This window comes from Sylvia atricapilla, chromosome 18, assembly GCF_009819655.1.
Source record: "Sylvia atricapilla isolate bSylAtr1 chromosome 18, bSylAtr1.pri, whole genome shotgun sequence".
In the NCBI taxonomy this organism is placed as follows: domain Eukaryota; kingdom Metazoa; phylum Chordata; class Aves; order Passeriformes; family Sylviidae; genus Sylvia; species Sylvia atricapilla.
This window is the reverse complement of record NC_089157.1, coordinates 503723-525395: the sequence shown is the minus strand read 5'-3', so window position 1 is coordinate 525395 and position 21673 is coordinate 503723. Positions and strand designations below refer to the sequence as shown.

General features: G+C 58.1%; 1 protein-coding gene across 2 annotated transcripts; it reads left to right on the top strand.

The window, feature by feature from the left end:
• Positions 1-5644: 5644 nt before the first annotated feature.
• On the top strand, positions 5645-21084 carry PMP22 (peripheral myelin protein 22). 2 transcript variants are annotated; one of them, XM_066331859.1, is made up of 5 exons: positions 5645-5757; positions 6539-6639; positions 7834-7924; positions 16065-16205; positions 19627-21084. In XM_066331859.1, exons 2-5 carry the CDS (start codon positions 6562-6564, stop codon positions 19791-19793), a joined length of 477 nt encoding a protein of 158 aa, XP_066187956.1. In that variant the 5' UTR covers positions 5645-5757; positions 6539-6561; the 3' UTR covers positions 19794-21084. The 2 variants fall into 2 exon arrangements, with proteins under 2 accessions (XP_066187956.1, XP_066187955.1); XM_066331858.1 differs by lacking the exons at positions 5645-5757; positions 6539-6639; positions 7834-7924 and adding an exon at positions 13505-13772.
• The last annotated feature ends 589 nt before the right edge of the window (positions 21085-21673 follow it).

The window sequence follows — 21673 nt, the reverse complement described above, 5'->3', positions numbered from 1 at the left end:
CCTTTGGAGCATCCAGAGCCAAGTCCTGGCACTAGTGACAGCTTCGCCTTCGTTTCACTTCCACCTTTGCTTTTGAGTTATGTCAAAAATATCTGGGCTCTGTTTTACAGCGAGGGCACACCAGGATCGGTCTCCACTTTTCTCTAGTTTTGCCTTCAGAGCTCCTCAGACGCTGATCTTTTCCACTGGCCCAGCTCCTTCAGGGCTTTCTCCTGACTGCCAGCACTTATGTTGTGCTGCAATTACCCAGCTCCATTTCCTCTTACTGTCCTGGCCTCTCGGTGCTCCTTTCCACAGCACTGCCAAAGAGTTTCTTTCCTCTGTTGGAGCCACAACCAGAGGAATTTCAGCTTCAGCTCCTCTCATTTCTTTCACAAATACTTTCCACTTTCCTGCAGCAATTTCCCAGACGTTAGAGAATCCCAAGCTCCCTCCGGGGTTTCGTTCTCTCCACGCCAGTTTTCCATAAGTTGACAGGACTGGTGTTACTTTTCTGGCCCCTGATGTCCCCCAGTTCCCCGCGGACACTTTGATCAGGGCATCCTACGTGTGCTCCAGTGTGAGCTTTCCTCCCCTGAGGGGAGCCTGTCCTGCCGCAGGCTCCTGTCCAGTGGGCTCCAGGGAGAGCTTTGGGTGCAATTCCATGAACACGTGTCTCCTGGCAGGCTCCCCTGCACAGGGAGGGATTTGCTTTCCATGACAGAGCTGCTGCTGAGTGAAGCCTCTCCGTTTAATCCCTGCAGGGCTGGCTTTGGGATTTGAGCAGCCTTTGATGTGCTCCAGGAGATGAAACAACAGCCCTGCCTCCTCCTGCTGATGGCTGAGATGCCTTTGCTGCCGTGCCATTAAATGATTTCCTTTCAGAGATCACTGCTAACTCCCAGGCCAGGCCCATAATCTGCCTTTCTGTGCGGAGGGATGGCTCCTTTCTCCACCAGAACGACGTGTCTGCCTTTATTGCTATTGTTGCTGGTTTATTGCTGCCTCTATCAGCCAAGTTGCTGAGAAAGTTCTCTGTGGAAATTCCTTTGCCTTTCACAGCCGTATTCCCACCCTTCTGCATCATTCCATTTGCATCACTGCTGCAGAGCTGCGTGTGTAAAGTTAATTGTTTACTGACTGAGAAGACAGTCAATGAATAAGCCGGGACACGGTTACTTTGTGTCAGTCCAGGAGCCAGGTGAACACTCCAGGCAGGGCTAGCAAGAAACTTCTCAGAAAGGAGGTTTTGCTGTTTAAGAAAACAAACATCATTGAATGTCCTGGAAGGGTCTGATACGAATTTGGGTGAAATCAAAGCTTGCCAAACCCATGTTAAAAGTGTATTGCAGACTAGTGCAGATTATTGTGCTCAAGGGAGAGGAAGTCCCCAAACAGGCATCAGCAGTCAGAAAAAATCCCAACCCTAAGACTCGATTGCTATTATGGAAAAAAAAAAAAAAAAAAAAAAAAAAAAGGAGAAACTTTGGCAAAAATGCTAAAGGAAAGTTTGGGCAGTGTAGGATCACAGAAATGCTTGTGCTGGCTCAGACCAAAGTGCAGCCTCTGGTGCAGCGTCTGCCAGAGCCAACAGAGTAGCTGAGATAAAAGCACCAGAAGGCGCAAGAACTCTGTGAGATTCTCCCAGTCCACTTTCCCAGCTCCACAATTAGAATCCCAAGGACTTCCTGAGCTGACAGGGCCGTCCCTGGTTTAATATCCCCCAATGGGATTTGTTTCACATGCCCTTGTTGGAGCGCTCTCGGAGCTCGTGTCAGCATCCGCCGTGTTCCCTCAGCAGGAGCCCGCAGGGCACGGGGCGGCCGCAACCCTCAGGCATCAGCGCTGCTCCGTGGACCCCGAGGGGATGAAGAGGGACCACGCCTGGCACTGCTGAGCCAAAAGTGTAAAACAGAGTCTGGGCAAAAGTGTCAAACTCAGCAATTGGCAAAAGTGTGGCTCGAAGCCGGTTTAGACCTGTGTCCCCTGTAGGGTCTGCTCTGTGCTGGCAGGAGAGGAGCACGAACCAGCAGCTCAGAAAGTGTCTGAGGATGTTCCAGGCCCAGCTGGGGAGCCTGTGGATTTTTGCGGGTTTGGGGCCAGTGGGTGAATTTCGGTTTCCTTGAAGCAGTGGGATTTTCCCCAGTGATTTCAGCCTGGCTCCATCAGTGCTGACCACTGGCTTGGAGTGCAAAGCAAAAAGGTGGATGAAGTTGGTTTGGGGGCATGGATGCAGACAGGACTAAAGTATTTTACAAATTCTTCTTGAATTGGTAGAAAACCAAATTGGTAAAAATAAGTCAGCGCCTTCAAGATACATTAGACCTTTGTTATTGAGGTTGGCCGAATAGAAAGTCTCCCTTTATGGTTTTTTTTCTGGTTGATATATTTTTTTTTCCAATACTCATTCCACCGGTGTAACTGTACTTATATTTACATATATATATCTATATATCTGCATGTGTGTCCTTGAGGCAGCCCCATAGATCCTGCACGAAGGGCAGTCAAACCAGGCATCGCTCTCCTCCTTCTCCCAGTGGCACAGTCGTTTGAAAACAGGATTTCTCCCGCTCCTTCCCTCCCTAGCCACAGCAGTAGTTGTTTGCTGATGGCAGCGCAGATTTTCGGCCCCTGCCCTTGGCATTTCAAACCCTCCTCGCTAATGGTCCTTAAATCACCAGGGCAGGAACGTGAAGAGAGTCCCGAAAACGGCGATGAGAGAGCAAAATGTGGGGTAAACAAGTTCATCCTCACAAAGGCATAGAGAGAAATGTTGCCTTTTTGCGTAGTTGGAAATGGCTTAAGGAGGGTTTGTTCACCTGGCCCGAGAAAAGGCACGAGCAGAGCCCTGATGTGCGGGTTCAGTCATGCCACACAGCTAAATGAGCATTAGGTCCCTTTCAGTCCACCCCTGCCTTGTCAGATTAGCACCTGAGCCAAATAAACGGATAGAAACTCCACTTTCCCTCCTAGATTCTCAGCATTTTATTCTAGAATTTCAAGCTGAAGCATCATATTGAAACTAGCCCCATGGAACAGATTCAAAGTGAGAAACCACATTTTTTACCAGGAGTTTCTACAACCGGTCAATCTTCCAATGTTCCCAACACAGCCTGTGGCGAATTTTGTTTGTACACAAAACATTTTTCCTATACATTGTGGCTCCTGCTTTGATTTCGGCGGGGGTGGCACTGCCCCCGAGCCCCGGGGCACCGGGAGCGCCTCCAGCCCCACCTCGAGTGTGACCTTGTCTGTCCAGCAAAACCCCGAGGGCTGCACTGACCATCCCCATTGCCCCGAGGGCTGCACTGACCATCCTCACCGCCCCGCGAGGGCTGCACTGACCATCCTCATCCGCCCCGAGGGCTGCACTGACCATCCCCATTGCCCCGAGGGCTGCACTGACCATCCCCATTGCCCCGAGGGCTGCACTGACCATCCCCATTGCCCCGAGGGCTGCACTGACCATCCCCATTGCCCCGAGGGCTGCACTGACCATCCTCCCTTCCTCGCCTGCTCTCCTCCCTGCTCAGGCTCCCTCCAGCACCTCCGGCGTGCAGAGCAGCTCTAACCCAGCCCCGGCAGCAGCGCTGTGTCACGGGCCCCGCAGCAGCAGCTGCTGTTTGTCCTGCTCGGTTTGTACAATGCACCTTCCCAAAGGAAGTGTCCGAGGAGCGGGGCAGTGATGTGCTCTTCTCTCTGGGCTTTCTCTGCCCTTTCCAGTCCCCGGCTCTCTGCCCGAACTGGCTTTGTTACCCGCAGACTGCTCTTTTCCCTGCTTTGACTTTCAGGCATTTCTCCCCACGCGTAAAAGCTGCGTTTGGCCGCTTTCCAGCAGCGGGGCTGGGGCGGTTTTGGTGTCCCATACTCACGGAGGGGCTCGGGAGCCTCTGTGACCCCGCGCCTGGCAGTGCCTTCCCCCACGGCCCTGCCCCGGGGAACAGCATCCATCTGCTCTGGGTGTCTTGTCCAGGAACAGCGGCCGGGACACCCAGAGCAAGAGAGGTCTCTGCCCGAGCCTGGATGGCAGCCCTGGGGACAGACCTTTCTGTCTCACCCCGAGTGCGGGGCTCCTTCGGGCACCCGGCCCACAGGGACAGCCCCAGCCAGCCTCATCAGCCAGCAATGTTCCGATGGTGGCGCAGGAGTTTCAGCCCTCTGGATGGCACTGAGAGGCGTCACGGGGCGCAGAGGGATGGCAGCAGAGGAACCGGCGGGATTTTTCGGAGGGGAAGGGAAATGGCATCCTTTGGAATCTCGTTTCAGCCGCTGCCTCTCTCCCCCGACCCCCCCGGCTGCTCTCAGCTCCGCTCCCCCCGCTGGCTGATCCGGGACCCCTTCCGTGAGCGTGAGCAGCCCGAGCTGCAGGAACACGGCTCTGCTTGCCAGAGAGAGGAGCCAAGCACGCTTCCCCGGCTGCCTTCTCCCAGGATTTCCAGTCCCGGTGGCTGGACGCCGAATTCCCTCCTTTGTGCAACAGTGCGGGACGGGGCTGGAGCCGGCGCGGGAGAGGGGAGGTGATGGGGATTGGTGTTAATGCTCAGGAGTGCGCAGGTCTCCTGCGGGATTATTTGGGAGCTGGGGGGACTCTGTGTGTGTGAGGGGGGGGGGGGGGGGGGTTTGAACAGATTGGTTGTGCTTGAGGAATGGGAGAGGGCGGCAGCTCAGCCACCCCTTCCTTCCCGAGCACCTGAGCCACAGAATCCCAGCGTGGTTTGGGCTGGAAAAGGGACCTTAAATCCCACCCAGTGCCACCCTGCCAGGGCAGGGACACTTCCCACAGTCCCAGGCTGCTCCAAGCCCCAGTGTCCAGCCTGGCCTTGGGCACTGCCAGGGATCCAGGGGCAGCCACAGCTGCTCTGGGCACCCTGTGCCAGCCCTGCCCACCCTGCCAGGGAACAATTCCTGCCCAAGATCCCATCCAGCCCTGCCTCTGGCAGTGGGAAGCCATTCCCTGGGTCCTGTCCCTCCATCCCTTGTCCCCAGTCCCTCTGCAGGTCTCCTGGAGCCCTTTTAGGTACTGGAAGGGCTCTCAGCTCTCCCCGGAGCCTTCTCCAGGCGGAACAGCCCAAACTCTCTGTGTGCACCAGAGCTGTGGAAAATCGCACTCTCCGTTTAGTGAAAAGTTGCTCAGTTCTACCTAATTTGGCTCTCAAGTGCTAAAAATTCGACTCCAAGAGCTCGAATCCCTTCAGCTCAGCCAGATGCTCATTCCCCAAATCCTGTGCCAGGATCCTGTCCGGGGCTGCACAAACCCCCCGGGCCGGGGTGAGGGGACCCCCGATGTGGAGAGCTCCGTCCCTCCCGGGCACGGCCGCTCCTGCTCCGACTCCGCGGGGCTGCTCGGAGAGTGGGGCACGGCCACCTCTGCCCGCCTTCCTGCACGGCTGCCTGGGCACGGGGCTCAGGAGAACGGGGGACTCGTCTCTTGTCTCCCCCCAAATCTGCTCGCTGTCGGGCGGGAGCGGCCGGGGCAGGGAGCGGCTCGGGAGGCGCATCCCGGGGCGAACGGGCCCGGGAGCGGATCGCGGCCGTGTCCCGGGGAAGGGAACGGCTCTTTGAGCGGTTCCCGGCCGTGCCCCGGGGGGAGGCGGCGGGGCCGGGGCCGGGCCGGGCGCTGCCCCGTTTATAGGAGGCGGCGGGCGGCGGCTGAGCCCCCCCGTGCCGCAGACGCAAACGGGGCGGTGGCCCCCTGTTAAAGGGGAAACTTGACAGCGCCGCCGCCCGCTCCGCTCCGCGCCAGCTCCGCCGCCGCCGCGCGCTCCGCTCCGCCGCGATGTGAGTACAGAGAGCCGGGGGAACGGGCACAGCGCGGGGACACGGGCTGGAGACACCCGAGACACCCGCCGGGAGTTCGCAGCCCGGAGGAGGAGCTGCCCCGCTCTGGGGGTTCTCAAAGAGAGGAGTCAGGGCAGCCCCTTCCCCTCTTCACGGGGGCGATGGGTTGGGGAAAGCCCCCCCAGCTCGGGACAGGGTCCAGAGAGCCTCTGCCGGGGAGCCGAGGGCGATGGACTGAGGGCATCGCCGGAGAAGAGGGGCCGAGGTAGCCCGGGGGGCTGAACGGGGCAGGGGCTGACGCTCCCGGGGCTCGCCGGGGCACATGAGCCCAGTAAATCCCGCTGGGGCGGGGGCCGGGCGAATCCCCCGCACCGCTCGCACGGTGGGTGGGGAAGGACCCCCGCCCCTTTCCCTGCGGAGCGGGGCCGGGGCAGCCCCTGGGTGCCATGAGCCGGGATTCCCTTTGGAGAGGGGATCCGACCTTCTCGGGAGAGGGGCTGGGGGAGCCCCCCTGGGAGCAGCCCCCCTTTGAGGGTCCCCGGGCGGGGACTGTGAGGAGCCCTCTCGGTGGGAGAGGGAGAACGGGCTCGGGGACCCCCGGGGGACATCGGGGGACGGGCAGAGGCTCGGACCCCTCTCCGCGGAGAGAACCCCGGCGCCGGGCAGTGCCCCAGCAGCATCCCCGCGCCAGGCGGGGCAGAGTCGAGCGGTCCTGCTGCCCCCGGCCAGACGCACGGACAGACAGACACAAACACTGAGCATCATCCCTGTCCCGCTGCAGCTCTGCCCTCCACCACCGCCAAGATGCTGCTCCTGCTGCTGGGGATCATCGTGCTCCACGTCACCGTGCTGGTGCTGCTCTTCATCTCCACCATCGTTAGTGTGAGTGCGGATTTTCCCTCTCTGCGCTTCCACCAGGCAGGGACGTGGCGTGGCAAGAGCGGGACGTGTTATTTTATTTATGCCCGCTTCACCGCCTGGCTGTTAGCAGGAAGCCTTCACTGGCTGGGTGCTGGTGTCAGTAACAGCGGGATTGGGGAATTTGGGAGTTTGCGCTGTCAGGGACGCTTGTCTGTGTTCTGTGGTGGCTGCTCAGGGCATCCACGTTGGTACAGGGACACAAGAGCTGCTGGAAACCATCTCCTCATTCTCCCCAGGCTGCTCCACATCAAGGAGCCGCCTCGGAGCACCCCAAATCCCCTCTTTTGGGGTAACGCTGCTCTCCACTTTCATAAGGGGGCTCCACCTGCTCTTGAGCTTCAGGCACAGGAGCAGTCTGAGCAAAGCCCCCGCGCGGGGCTGGCCGGGCACTGACTCCTCAGCACAGCCGTTCTGCTCCCCGGCTTCTCTCCGCTGGGGCTGGCAATAAGGCACAGCCTCTTTTCCCTAACCCCAGTTCCAAGGCTGGATCTGTGTGAGCACAGAGGCTTCCCAGCACTGTGCCGGGGCTGCAGCCCAGGGAACACGTCAGCTGCTCGGGGAGAGGTTGGAGTTGGCTCTGAGGCAGCTGCTCTCTGGAGCTGGTGACTTCCAAGCTTGCTTCACCAGGGGCTTCTTTCCCGCTTGGTTTTTATTTTTTTTTTTTTTTTTTTTTTTTTTTTTTTTTTTTTTTTTTTTTTTTTTCTTTCTTTCTTTTTGTGGTAATAGTCATGGAAAACGTTACAAAAATCTTCCGAGCCGTTAGGAATCACGTGGAAGCATTCAAATATCCCGGCCAGGCAGCGGGCGAGGCCGGCGAGGGGAGGGAAGCACGGCCCCGCGGGACCCGCTCCGTGTTTGAGGAGCATAAAGAGCTCCTGTTCCCGCGCCGCTGGGGCTGCGGCGCTGAAAAGCAAATATCGGGATTGACTTTCCAAAGCCCTCGCGGAGGAAAAGTGTCCCCGGGAGCGCCTGGCCGGGCAGGCATGTGCGGGGCTGCGGGGCTGAAGCCTGAGGGGACACGGCCGGGGCTGAGGGACACAGGTGGCACTGAGGGGACACAGCTGAGGGACACGGGTGGCGCTGGGGGACACGGGCAGGGTGGCTGCTCCTCCCCGGGCCCTGCTCACGGGCTGTGTCTGTCGCTCTGTCCCGCAGCAATGGCTGGTGAACGGCGAGCACACGGCAGACCTGTGGCAGAACTGCACCACCGGAAACCTCTTCCAGTGCATGGCATCCTCCTCCAACGGTGAGTGACCCGGGCTCGGGGCCGTGTCCCCACTCGGGCTCGGGGCCGTGTCCCCACTCGGGCTCGGGGCCGTGTCCCACTCGGGCTCGGGGCCGTGTCCCCCCGGGCTCGGAGGGAGGACAGCCCTGCTGGAGGTTGTGAGGCCCTTTTTGGCACAGCTCCCTGTGGCTCTGCTCGTGAGGGCTTTGAAGGATGCACACGGGGCCCTGAGGACTCTGTCCCAGGGGACACCTGTCCCCTACCTGGAAATCCGTCCCGCACTTTGCCGCTGGCACAGCCTGAGGTTTGGGCACAGCCCCGGCCCTGGGGCTGGCTGTGGGGCTCTGGGCGCTGTGCTGAGTGTTCGGGCCCCGCACCCCTGCACCTGCACACCCCGGGGGCTGAGCAGCCTCCGCGGGACCGGGCTGGGTGAAGGCTGATGTCACTTCGTGTGACATCACCCCTGAGCAGTTTGCTGAGGTCAGCAGGGGAGAAGAGCGTGCTGACACCCCGTGACACGCAGTTTCCAGGGTGGCCAGTGGCACCAGGAACACAAAATCCGTGTCAGACGGTTGGGCAAGCCCGTGCCTCAGTTTCCCTGGAAGACAGAGCTAATGTCCGTGGTGCTGGGGCCAGCATTTGCTTTGTTAGCCTGGTTTTTGCTTTCCCGGGGAAACGGATTGTCCCGGTGCAATCCCCGGTGGCCGCAGCCGTGAATCCCAGCGCCGTCACTGGGACACGGTGACGCCGTGCCGGGCGTGGGCAGGAGGAGAGCGGTGCCGTGTGGCCCTGGTGAGGGTCACACCGGGAGCAAGAAACGCTCGCGGAGGGGTCCGCAGTGAAGGGAAGCTGTGAGAAGGATTTCGGAGACCTCGATCAGCACCCGCAGCCTTTGGGAGCGAGGCACTCGTGTCACCCCCGTGGGGAGGCGATGCCGCCGTGTCCCCGCGTGTGCCCGGGCTCCGGTCCCGCTGGCACTGACGCTCCTGTCCCAGGGCCGGTCTCTGCTGACGCCTGCTGGTGTCCGGGCCGGGCGGGAGGCGCCTGGATCCGTCCCAGGCCTGAGCGTGTCCCGCAGCAGCCGTGCGGGATTGCAGCGTCGGCAGCCGGTCATGCGGGATGCCAAAGTGCTGAGCCCCCGCTCCGCGCTCACGGGCAGCGCTGGCCCCGACTCCCCCAGCTCTAAAGCCTCCCCAAATCCTCCGCTTTTCACACCCGCGCGGCTCGTTCTGGATGTTTACAGGCTGCTCTGTCAGTGCTCAGAGGGGATTGTCCAAACTGTAGTTGGGCTCTTTCCACATTGACGGTCCTGCCGCGAGCTGGGCGTGCCCAGTGCCTGTTCCCAGAGCTGCTGGAGCCTTTCCAGGGCTGACTTTTCATCGTTTAAAGGCACGAGAGTCAAGATGATCCTGTTGAAATTACGGCTGAGTTGTGCTGATACCCTGATTCGGTGGCAGGTGTCCTTGCCCGTGGCACGGATGGAATGAGATGATCTACAAGGTCCCTTCCAGCCCAAACCATTCTGGTATTCCAGGATAAAGTGCCCCACGAGCTGCTCCGTGGTAGAAGTTCTCTGTGCTCAAGGCCTGAGCAGCTCTGACAGCTCTCACTCCTCCAAGTGAGATGTTCTGCTCTGGCATCAGAAGGGGGTTTTGCTTGGAGGAAAGCTCATGCCCCATTCATCCTGTGGCCGGGGTATGGGAGCAGAGCTGCTGAGGGCCTGTCTTTGTCTTGTGGGACCCTGGATGGACGGTCCAGAGCCCACCACCTCTGTAGGAACAGAAAATCCAAGGATATTTCCTGGCCTTATGTAGGGCTGTGAGGGTCAGCCTGTAAAAACAACAAAAATGCCCCATGGTCTCCTTTCCCTCCCCTGTCCCCACTGCCAGGAGCTGCTGTCAGCCTCTCTTTGGGGCAGCACTGAGGTCACAGGGCAAGGACACTGTGGCAGAGCCACTCCGAGGCTCACACTTGCCTCCTGCCTCACACCCCTTTCCTACGAATATGCTGATTTTCAAAATTAGGAACGGTCCCATAGAAACACCACAGCCCATCCTTGGTCACAGCTCTCAGAACAGAGGCTGTGCTGCTGTGGGCTCCAGAGAGCCACAAAAATTCATTTCCTGTGCCTAGGAGGCACCGAACGGTTAATCCTGGAGTGCCAAGGTGCTCTGGGGAAACAGCAAGGAATCCTCGTTGGGAATTTTGGCAGAACTTTCAGTCTTTACACAGGGGCAATCTTTGCCCTGGTCATCATGGTGGCCTCTGGTGTGGTGGTTTCTTCTCTTTTCCGAAGGCAGTGGGACTCAGTGAGCAGAATTTGGGAATTAGATGGTGGGGTCACCTGTGTTCAGCACGGGCGGGACTTTGGAGGGTGGTCCTGCTGCGGTGCCCCTCGGTGTCAGCTGAGCCTCCTCCTCCTGTCACACAGGGGCCCTTTTCTCAGTGACCTTGGTGTGGATGCCCAGCGAGAAGCAGAACTTTAAATGCAGATGCCAGCAGGATTTGGTTTTGTTCGGGGCAGGCTCTGGGCTGTGCTGCTCACCCCACAGATGATCCCATGGGGATGGGGAGGCAGCAGAGCAGGGCCAGGGTGGAGCACAGCACTGCCCAGGTGAAGATTCGGGGACATCAGCAGCCCCTGTGAACGGGCTGCACTGCCTGGGTGGGGGCTGAGCTCCCCAGTTCCTCCTGGCAGGGCTCTGCCCCTGGGTGTGCGAGGGCTGAGCCATCCCAGCAGGAGCCCCGGGCACATTCCCACTCCCTCTCTGTGCACAACCGCCTGCTTGTTGCTTTGATTCTTGCATTTGCTGTTAGATAATGCTTTTTTTTCTTCAAGTGGCCGAGAACTATGGAAAAAATGTCGCAATCTTTGCTCGGTTTGCGCTGTCAGACATTCCTGGAAAAGGCTTATCTCAGGAATTCAGCGCTGAATCCCCGGGCTGTGGGTCGGCAGGGCCGTTTGCCAGCCCGGCTCGGGGCACGCGGCCGGCCCGGCTAGTGCTCTCGAGGAGATTCCATCCCAGTTTTCCAGACAGGGAAGCTTTTTCCTCCAAAAATGGCCTTTTCTTTCCACAGCTGAATGTGTTATGCAGGGAAGAAGATTTCTGCTGTGTCCTGCTCTGATGGTGGGAGTGCTGAAAGCAGGGAGGCAGCAGGGCCATCCATGGAGATCCCCACATCTTCTGTAACGGCAGGAGACGTTTCTCCTGTTGTCTTCTGTCACTTTCTCCTTGTCCACAGGCAGGCTGGTGCTTTGGGGCTCTTTTAAAGAGAAAAGAAACCCCTAACTAACCCTTGGGAAGTGCCCGGCTGCCAGTCCCCCATCCCTGAGGGCCAGGGGTAATGTGATGGCCACAAGCAAGGCCAGAGCAGATTTTATTAATGTCATTAATAACGGGTGACATTGGCTTAACTCGGGCAGGGCTGAACCCTCTGTGCCAGCCCTGGGGGACTGTGACTCGTCCCTTGGGGTTCTGGAATCAGCTGAGGGGCATTCATGGGATCCCAGAATGGTTTGGGCTGGGAGGGATCTCAGAGCCCACCCAGTGCCACCCGTGCCATGGCAGGGACACCTCCCACTGTCCCAGGCTGCTCCAAGCCCCAGTGTCCAGCCTGGCCTTGGGCACTGCCAGGGATCCAGGGGCAGCCCCAGCTGCTCTGGGCACCCTGTGCCAGCCCTGCCCACCCTCTGAGTAAAGAATTTACTCCTAAAATCTAGAAATTTCCTGTTCTGTTAGAATATTTTATATTTCAGATCAGTTTTTCCTTCTTGCCTTCAATAGGAAGGAGATTTCCTCTGCTTAAAACCATTTTTTTTTATTGTTGCTTGTTCTTCTTACAATGAGAGTCTGATCAGGAGAGGCTGGGAACTGGTGCTGTTTTTTTCTCAGCTACTACAGATGTTTTTGGCTCCCATTTTTTCTGACAGGTGGGGTCAGACCTTCCCTGCCATATTTGTGTTCTGGCCCACAGAGGAGTGGGAGGAAGAAGGCAAAGTGGGCAAATGATAACTGTCAAAGCAGAAGGAAGGGTGGGGGAGTCTCCTGCAGAGTGCAGCGCTGGAAATCCCTTCAACCAACAGTTTTTTGGCCTTGATGAGACTCTTGGATGTCCCTGTGGGCACTGAGTGACCACAAGTCTGTGGCCAAGGCATCACTGCTGCCAGCTCCTGGACTGGACTGGACATCCCTGGGAGCTGGATCTGGAGCCCCTGGAGGATCTGGGCACAGAATGATGGATCTGCCACCTCAGCATGGCCAGCAGGATGTGACAGCCACCGCCCCAAGGCTCTGGGAGAGGAGCTGCCTTGGGCTTTGTGGAGCTGTTGGAAGGAGGTTTCCATGGTGCCAGCAGCTCTCTGCTGCCTCAGCTGCATCAGGAGTGTCCTGGGACGTGAGCTCCGATGGGATGGCAGAGTGGCAGCTCTGGAGAACTCGGCATGTTCTGGCCTCGTGCACTGCTTGGATGGAGCTGCAAGGACAAGGGAAGGGAGGAGAGCCAAGAGGAGACAGAGATCTGAGGGGTTCGTCTCCATGTGAAGGAGCTGCAGAAGAGGAGCAGGAGCCCTGGACAGGACTGGGACTGTGACAGTGACTGTGCTCAGTCACTGCCTCCCTGCAGCAGCAGAGTTTCCCTCCTGCTCACCCTGGCCCCACAAACACCTCGGGAGTTCTTTAGAATTCCCCCTTTGGAGGTGGATTTGCAGGAATACCTCGATGCAGCACAGCGTGGCGTTCCCAGGGGATGGAGATGGGAACTGCAATTGGAAAGGAGCAGCTGGTGGGTGCCAGAGCTGCAGCTGCGGGAGCCTTTGGACCTGACCCTGCTGAGATTTAACTTGTAGCATGGAAGCAGCAGGTTTTACAGCGGGGACATCAATTTCCCCCCTCCAGCTCTGGCTGTGTACATGCTGCAGTTGCCTCCTTAATGGATGTTTTCTTCCCCACAAGTGGTTGCTGTTTAAATGTACAGAGTGTACACACTTGGCAAAGGGAAAACTCCATCTGCAAAGTGTTCCCATCAGCTGCAGATCCCAGCACGGTGGGGTTTGAATGCACAGCACTAATTTAGGGAGTTCTACGGCAGTGATGAGCTGACTGCTCAAATAAGTGTCTTCAGTGTGCACTTGTTTTTCCTCCTTGGCTGGGGCCCAAGAGGGTGTGGAGGGTGTGAATTAAACCCTGGGGAGGCAATGCCTGTCCTCCAAGGCCTCTGCTCCTGGCCAAGGACACGTTTTTCCCATCTCAGTCCTGTCAGGACATAAAAGGTCCCTGCAAGCAGGGCTGGGGCTCTGCGGGCAGGGACTGGGCTGGCAGCTGCCTCTCTGGGAGATTCAACTGCGATTCTGCTCTGGGTTCCAGTTTCTTGGGTTTCTTTCTCTTGTGCTGGATTTACGGCAGTGAAACATGCTCGTTATCATCCCAGGGCTGGAGTCTTCTCCCTGATGCTGTAAGTAGTCCTATGAGCACATCAGGGCTTGCAGAACTTAAAAGGGAAATTCAAATTCGTTTTGTAAAACTTCTTGCTTTGTCTCTGGCTGCCTGAAGGGGCTCTGAGCCTGCTCCCGCCGGCTCGTCTCCGGAAGCGGCGTGCAGGGTGTTATCTGTCCTTTCCATGCTGCTTCCTTTCTTCTTCCTCCTGAAGAACAAAGATATAAACACAGAGCTGACGAGATGCAGGGGGGAAAACGGGATAACCAGCTCGCTGCCAGGGGAAACCACAAATAAGAGCCTGGGAGGTAAACAGTGCTGCCAGCCCGGCTGCAGCTGGGGGCCGGCCCCGCTCCGGGAAACTTCTGCCCTTGACATCCTGAGGGCTGGACACAGCATCAGCAGCAAAGGGCTCAAAGGCACATGGGGCTGGCGAGGTAAAAACCCTTCCTGCCGTCGTAGGGGCGATTTAAATGTATTAAAGGCAATTAGCTGTCCTAATCCAGCTGGAGCCTGCGGGCAGCAGTTAATGGAGCTCTGGAACTCGCTCTCGTGGCTCTCGGTCCCGGGCTGGGATCCTGCCCTTTGTTTTCACAGAGGGGCCAGCAAAAGCCAGCAAAGGGCTGGATGTGAGCAGGCTCAGCGCTCTGCTCGGTGGGATCATCTCCCGTTTCCCCTGCTCCCAGGCTGGCTGCCCAAAGCCTGGGGCCACGGTGGGCTCCCCCCTCAGCGCCGCCTTCTCTGCCTCTGACACGGCTCTTTATTACAATGGGATTTTGCAAAGCCCCGTAAAGTCGTCGGCATTCAGAACCAGAACCCAGGCAGGGGAGGCGGATGCAATTAAAGGGCAGCTCAGCTCAGCTTTCCGTCTAGACAGCGCTCTCCTAAAATAACCAGCAGTGGGAGCATCCACCTCCCGGCAGAAAGGGCTCCTGTCGCCGGATCCCGTGGCCTTGGAGCACAAAAGACTTGGCCTTCTGCTCCGGGATGAAGCTGCAGGGCTTGGATTTGGCTCAGCCGGGGCACGGAGCTGGACACAGCTCCAGGCCTCGGGAAGGGCTGAGGGGAGAGCTCAGCTTCCCCCGCTGGGATGGGAGCCCTGCCTGTACTGAGGAGGGGAAGGAGCTGCAGCTCAGCAGCTGCACATCCTCTGGTCTGATCCGAGCGAGGATTTAGGATGATTTTGGTGATGCTGGAGCTGCCTTACCCCGTTTCCACTGGTGGAGGACAGCCAGAGCTGAAGGGGCAGGTGGGGCTGAGGCAGGGGGTGCTTCCCTGCCCGGCTACCTGAGACAGAGAATATATTGGCCGTTTTGTGTGCACACTGCAGTTAATCCACCCTGGGGTTTCCTGGAAGCAGCAATAGCTGCTCCTTCCCAAGGAATGGTGCACAGGGAGCCCGCTGCACCGCAGTGAGGACGGGCAGAGCTGAGGAGTCCTTTGGAATGGGAGTGTGGCAGGGAGGGAAGGACCAGGCTGCCTGTGAGGAGCAGGGGCTGCTCTGGCTGGTTCAGAGCTTTGGGAGCAGGGGCTGAGTCTGCTCCACGGCCTGAACAGCCAGAGACAAGAGGCAAAGACTGGGGTAGAAATCCTGGTGCACAGTCACACAGACATGGCTGGTGGCCCAGGATGCTCTCTGCAGCTGTGGATTCACTGGGAGCAGCCTGCATCATCCCTGCCACCCGGCTGAGGGCTGTGCCTCACTCCCCACTCCAAACCCCACTGTCCCCACCCTGAGTGTGGCTGGCAGGGATCTGTGGGGACATGTGGCTCCTTCTCTGGGGCAGATGCTGCCCTGGCCAGTCCTGACTGCCCCGTTTGCCGCCCTGAGGACGTGGCTGAGCTGAAGGAACTTTCTTTGGAAGTTTGCTCCCTTTGCTGCCCGGAGCCAATTCTGCAGGCAGGTGGCTGAAACTGGTGGGTGTAAAACGGTGGCAAGAACATGGGGCTGGGCCCTGAGCTTCAGTGCTGCCTAATCCTATCTGAGGATCCAGCCCCAGGCAGGACTTTTGTGCCTCTCACTGGGTGGTTTGTGCCTCAGTTTACCTGTACTGACTCCTGCATTTTGATTTCAGATTGTGCAAGGAAAGGGGGAAGGCAGAGGTACCTGAGAGCACTGCCTCTTTCGGTCAAGCTGCAGCAGCTCATGCCACGGAGCTGCATTTTGTTGTTTATTTATATATTTTTACGCGGGGAGTTACACACCCACTGAGGCTAGGGAAATAGCTGAGCAGTGACTCACAGGGGCTGGTTTGGCTGCTCTGCTCGGGGACACAGCTGCGCTTGGCAGCGGGGAGGGCTCCAAAAGGCTCAGCTCCACGGGGCAGGGCTGTTTTCGTTGCCGTGTGTTTATTTGCCCTCCCGGGCCGGCCAGCGAGGCGTCCCGGAGCCCGCTGCACATGGCTGTGGTGTTGGAGCTCAGCTGAGCGGCCAGCGCCTGGCACGGGGCTGGGGACAGGCTCTGTCTGCCCTCTGCAGCCCAGGGGCTCGGCTCTGCTCTGCTTTTGCTGAATGCTCCCAGGGCAGTGCCCAGGATCCGCGGTGTTCCAGAGCTGGTCCGTGATCACCCGTGGTCCGGGAGCAGCGCGTCCGTGCCGGGATCTCAGCACTGGCTGTGGCCCCAGCTGCTCCAAACCCCGGGGACAGTGTGGGGTGGTGCTGAGGCCATGGCCGCAGCAGGGGCCTCGTGGGGCCCACACTGACGGGTCTGTCTGTCCCTCTGTCCCCAGAATGGCTGCAGTCGGTCCAAGCCATGATGATCCTCTCCGTCATCTTCAGCGTCCTGTCGCTGTTCCTGTTCTTCTGCCAGCTCTTCACACTCACCAAGGGCGGCAGGTTCTACATCACCGGAGTCTTCCAGATCCTGGCGGGTGAGCGGGGCCGCGGGGGTGACACTGCCACCTGGGGACAGGGACACGGCCTGCAGGGAATGGGCAGCTCCTGAGGCACGGGGGAAGGGAAGGAAGGGAAGGGAAGGGAAGGGAAGGGACGGGAAGGGAAGGGAAGGGAAGGGAAGGGAAGGGAAGGGAAGGGAAGGGAAGGGAAGGGAAGGGACAGGAAGGGAAGGGAAGGGAAGGGAAGGGAAGGGAAGGGAAGGGAAGGGAAGGGAAGGGAAGGAAGGGAAGGGAAGGGAAGGGAAGGGAAGGGAAGGGAAGGGAAGGAAGGGAAGGGAAGGGAGAGAATAATTCGGGGGTGTTGAGGGTCCCCGGGATGGGATCCAGCCCTTGGGCCGTTGTGCATCCAGGCTCCTCTGCCCCTGCACAGGAAGGTGCAGGAGGGTTCCTGCCCCAGCCAGGGCGTTCTCCAGGGACAGGGTGCCAGAGCCAGCAGATCGCAGGAACGCTGGAACAAGAGCTCTGCCTGTTCCCCGGGGTGTGGGGTGGGATGTTGGGTGCCAGGGTGGCTGTGCTGGCTCTGGGACCCTTCACGGCTGGGTGAGGCTTCCACAGCTGCTGGTGGGGTGGGGAAGTGGTGACGATCCTGTTTTGGCAAAAGAGGGCTCGGTGATTATTTCTAGACTTGCCATGAGGGGGCCTGGTGCTTTCCCCATGAGCACAGAGCCTGGAGCTGCAGGGTGAGCTCTGACTTGGGCTCTTTTTAACTCTTTGAGAACTCAGTGCTGGAAAGCAGCTGCAGCTCCCCAAGTCTGAGGCTGTAAAGCCACTGGCTCTGTTGTTATATTTCCATGTATGAAACCAGTGCAGAGGATTTAAAAGAGTTCAGGCTAAAAAATGTATTTGTGCTTCAAGGTCCTGGCTGCATGAGGCCAGAGTGTCTGGGAAGGAGACTGATTCTTTCCTGGAGCTTTAGATGTTAAACTGGAAGCCATTCAAGGTCCTGCTCTTTTATCAGTGGAAAAACTCATTCACTGAGCTTGGACAAAGTTTCTGGGCATCCTCTAAGCGTCTGGCCTTCCCAAACCCTGGAGAAGTACAGAGCTAACCGTTATTGGCATGAAATCTGTGCTAAGTGGATCTGCTTGGCCACAGTGCAGATCTCTCTGCAGTGGAGTTCAGATCTCTGGCAAAAGATGCATGGAAATCCCTTAGAGCCATGGAGCCAAGGAGGGGAAATGGGCATAATAATGCAATTACCTGCCTGAGAGCTCTCTAATAGACCTGGAGCAGAAGGCTTCTCTGTCCTGAGGGATTGCTGCTGGGCCCTCACTGTCAGAGGAGAAGGAAATGGGATCACAACCCTGCTGTCCATGCTGTGCTGGGTGTCCCCAAAGGATGCAGGTCACACCTTGAGTTGTGGGTTAATGCCATGTCCAGCCATTCTGAGGGACAGAAGTAATGTGTCCTCATCCCACCAATATCCCTGTGGCCAAGGGACCTGCAGGCAGAACTCTGGATCAGGTGGACCTGCAGAGGTGGCCACTGGTTGTTCTCTGGCTGTTCTCCCTGGCCAGGCTGGAGGAGGATGCTCAAGTCAGCTGTGATCTTCGTGACCCAAATGTCAGGTTGTAGGAACAGGGCACAGCTGTGTCAGCACTGCCAGGAGATCCCACCTGGAGCTGGGGACAGCTTTGGAGACAGGAGCTGAGCCTGTTCTGGGCTCCCTGCTGCTTGTGGGGAGCCAGGGCAGCAGCACTGGGCTGTGCTGGGTGGCAGAGCTGGGCACTGCTGCCCTGAGAGCCAGGGAGGAGGGCAGGGGTGGGCACCCAGGGCAGCTTCAGCTCAGGGTCACCGGGAGCGGAGGGCGAGAGGAGAAGTGTGAGGCCCGTTGGTGTGGTGCAGCAGCCAGGCAGGATCACCCCCAGCACCTTCACACAGCTTGGGGTCACCCCCAAGACCTGGCTGGGTTTGTCCTGGTGGGATCAAGGGCATCAAAAGGCCCTCAAAGGCTCCCCTCCATCCTTGGTAGCTCCAGCACATCCACGGGTAGCTCAGCATGGCAGAGATGTTGGTTTGGGCCTCTCGGGCTCTGACCCAACGTTGCATCCTCTCATCATCACTTTTATCTCTTCTGTCCCACCATCCCTGCAGGGCCGGGGCTGCTCCAGCACCAACAAGCCCCGGCAACAAATGTCAGGAAGCGTTTGCCCTCCTGAGCTGCCCGAGCAAGGCTGGAGCACGCTCCCGAAGGCAGGCTCTGCAGGGACGCTGCATTATTTCCTGCAGCAGTGCAGGCAGCTGGCTGCAGCTGGGTCTCGCTGCTGTTCCCAGCTGAGCAGGGCAGATGCCCCAGGGCTCACCTCGGGCTGCCCAAGCCCTGCTGCAGACAATGGACCGCTGTATCTGCCCGTCTGGAGGTGACAGGACACGCCTGTCCCTGTCCCCAGACAATGGCTCTGCTCTCCGTGCATGGGCAGGGCAGTGGGAGTTGGCTCCCGTGCTCGGAGGATGGAAACTGCTCCAGCGGGCGCCTTAATGAAGCAAATTCCCACTTGTGCACTTTCCCCGAACAAAAGGAGCAGTGTCGGTGGAATTAGAGCTCAAATATCACCGTGCTCAAATGTAGGTGGTCCCGAGCTCCAGGCAGGGATTTGGAACCCTCCAACAACAGCCCCACGGCTGGATAATAGAACCACTGGGATTGACTCAAAGGGCTTGTTGGGGCAGGAATAGAGGTGGCTTTGTGTGAGCTCCGGGCAGTGCCCACCCCTGGTGGAGGAGTTTGCAACAAAGCCTAAAAAACTGCTGCCCACCGGGGCTGGGCCTGGCCAGACAGCCCTGGGACCTGCACGGGTCCTGGGTGGCCAGGGGGGCAGGGAAGAGGGAGAAGATGGGCATGGAAGGGTCTGCAGGGAGCCGGGCTTTCAAGGAACAGGGTTTGTGGGGACCAGGGTTTCCAAGGAGCAGGGTTTTTCCAAGGAGCAGCGTTCACTGGGAACGGGGTTTGCAGCTGATCTTCTGGTGCAGTTGTGAAGGATGGGGACTCACAGCCAGAGCACCCCGAGGCTCAGTGCGGCTGGTGGGTTTTATCACCCAGAGCGGTTTTACAGAAATCCCCTTGCTTCGAAAGCCCAGCCCCGTGCCTGAGCTCCTGCAGCAGCGCGGGGAGGCGGCTCAGGCCGGGGTTGGAGCAGGGCACAGGGGAGCGGGGCTGCTCTGGGGCAGCAGCCATGGGATGGATTAGCCCAGCGGATGCTCCAGAGCCTCTGGCTTTGCTTGCTGAGCGTGGCAGAGATATCCCTGCTCACCTCCAGCCCACAGCAGCCCCTCCCGGTTTCGCGGGGGCGGGATCCCAGGGGGCGGCAGCAGCTCCCGTGCCGATGTCGAGCTCTGTCCCGTGTGACTCCGCGCTCCCGGCGGGTGTCACTGACGTGTCCCTGTGCTCTCCCCGCAGGGCTGTGTGTGATGAGCGGCGCTGCCATCTTCACAGTGAGGCACACGGACTGGCACCAAGCCTCGGAAAACACCTCCTACGGCTTCGCCTACATCCTGGCGTGGCTGGCCTTCCCCCTGGCCCTGGCCAGCGGCATCGTCTATGTCATCCTGCGGAAACGCGAGTGACGCCGCGGGACGTGGCCTGCCTGGCACCGGCATTCCCCGTGTCCCCACGGGAGACGGAGGCGGGGGAGAATAGACGAGAAAACGGAAAAGAAAATTAACCAGAAAAAAAAAAAAAAAAAAAAAAAAAAGTAAACCCTCCCACCCAAACCCAACCCAACCGACCCCCAGAAGAAACACTCAAACGGTTCCTTGTTAATTGAAGATGTATATAGTATCTATGGTTTAAAAACCTATTTATAACACTTTTTACATATATGTACATAGTCTTGTTTGCTTCCATTGACCATGCGCTGTTTTAAAGCCTAAAGCGAGTGCCTAAGGAACTCTCACTCCTAACAGTGTAACAACGCAGTGATTTCTCTCTCATGCAAACCCTCTTTGAGCTGAACTCTCCCACCCTGTCCCAGCCCGTGTTGGGCCGCCAGAAGCCCCAGCTCTGGTTTTGGGCTGGCTGGTTCCGCAGCCGGAGGGCTCCCGCCACATGCTGTGATCCCCAGGGCACGTCCAGGTCTGACGGGAGACGCTCCCAAAAGGTTTGGAGGATTTCGGAGCGAAGGCTTTGATTGCCCCAAGTGCCTAAATGACTTATGTGCCTAAGTCCCATTGCCTTGCCACCACACCCGCTGGGAATTTGGGCTTTTAAATCACTTAGGTGGAGCTGCCCTCCCTGTGGGGCTGTGCTGAGCCCTGGGAACTGCTGCTCCCAGCCTGGGACGTGCTCTGTCCGTGCCGTGGAGCTGAACTGCCCTGAGAGAGCAGCCAGCCCAGCCCAGCCTGAAATCCAATCCCACATATATGAAATGGTGCTATCTATTTACCATTCCTTATCCTGCTAAGCCATTTAACCTTAGTCACTGGAAATTCAGTTAACGACCTTGAGGTAAACAACCAAGCTAGAAATGAGAAATAATTCTGTGTAATATAAATGAGCTATAACTGCTTTTGTACTTAGATTTGCTCTTACTATTATTTTTAATAAAGCATTTATAACCGAGATTCCTTTTCCCCTCCGTGGTGCAGAGGAACAGAAGCAGCTCTGGCTGGAGCCCGTGGGGCTCTGGCACCAGAGTGAGATGTGAGTCCTCTGCCTGTCAGCAACGAGTCTGGCCATGAATGGAACAGGCACCAGCACAGACCCCGGGCTGCCTCTGAGGACTCCAGACACTGTTGCTTTTTTTTGGTTAATTTTGGGGTTTTTTGGGTTCTACTTTTTTTTCCCTTGCTTTGCTTTTCTGATTTTATACCGACTGTGTGGACTAAGAAGCAATGAAATAAAAGTCAGAATAACTCAGGTCCTTCTGCTTTTTGGGGTTTTGGGGGGGTTAGAGGTGGACTCTGCTCCACCAGCCTGCTTGCACAGCCATCCCATGGAATCACGGAATCACAGCTCTGTGTTGTAAGGGACCTCAGAGCCCACCCAGTGCCACCCCTGCCGTGTGTCCCAAGCTGCTCCAAGCCCCAGTGTCCAGCCTGGCCTTGGGCACTGCCAGGGATCCAGGACAGCCACAGCTGCTCTGGGCACCCTGTGCCAGGGCCCCACCACTCTCCCAGTGTATTTATTTTCCTGTGTGCTCATTTTGCTGAGCTCCAAGCCCAGGAGGGGATTTTACTTGCTGGAGCAGCAGCAGAGCCCCTGTGAGCTGCAGCCCTGGGACACCTGTGAGGTCACCCTGGGTCCTGCTGGGTTTGGCACCTGCCGGAAGGGACAAATCCTTACCTTCTGAAGAGCAAGTGGGATCACAAGTGGGTTTCTCCCTCCAGTGGGGAAATTAAAGATATTCTTCCTCGCTTTGGATCAGCAATACTCAGAAGGCTGAGCAGCTCAGTTTTGCCTCTGCTCTTTGGCCATTCCCAGTGTGAACAAGAGAATGGCACCATCA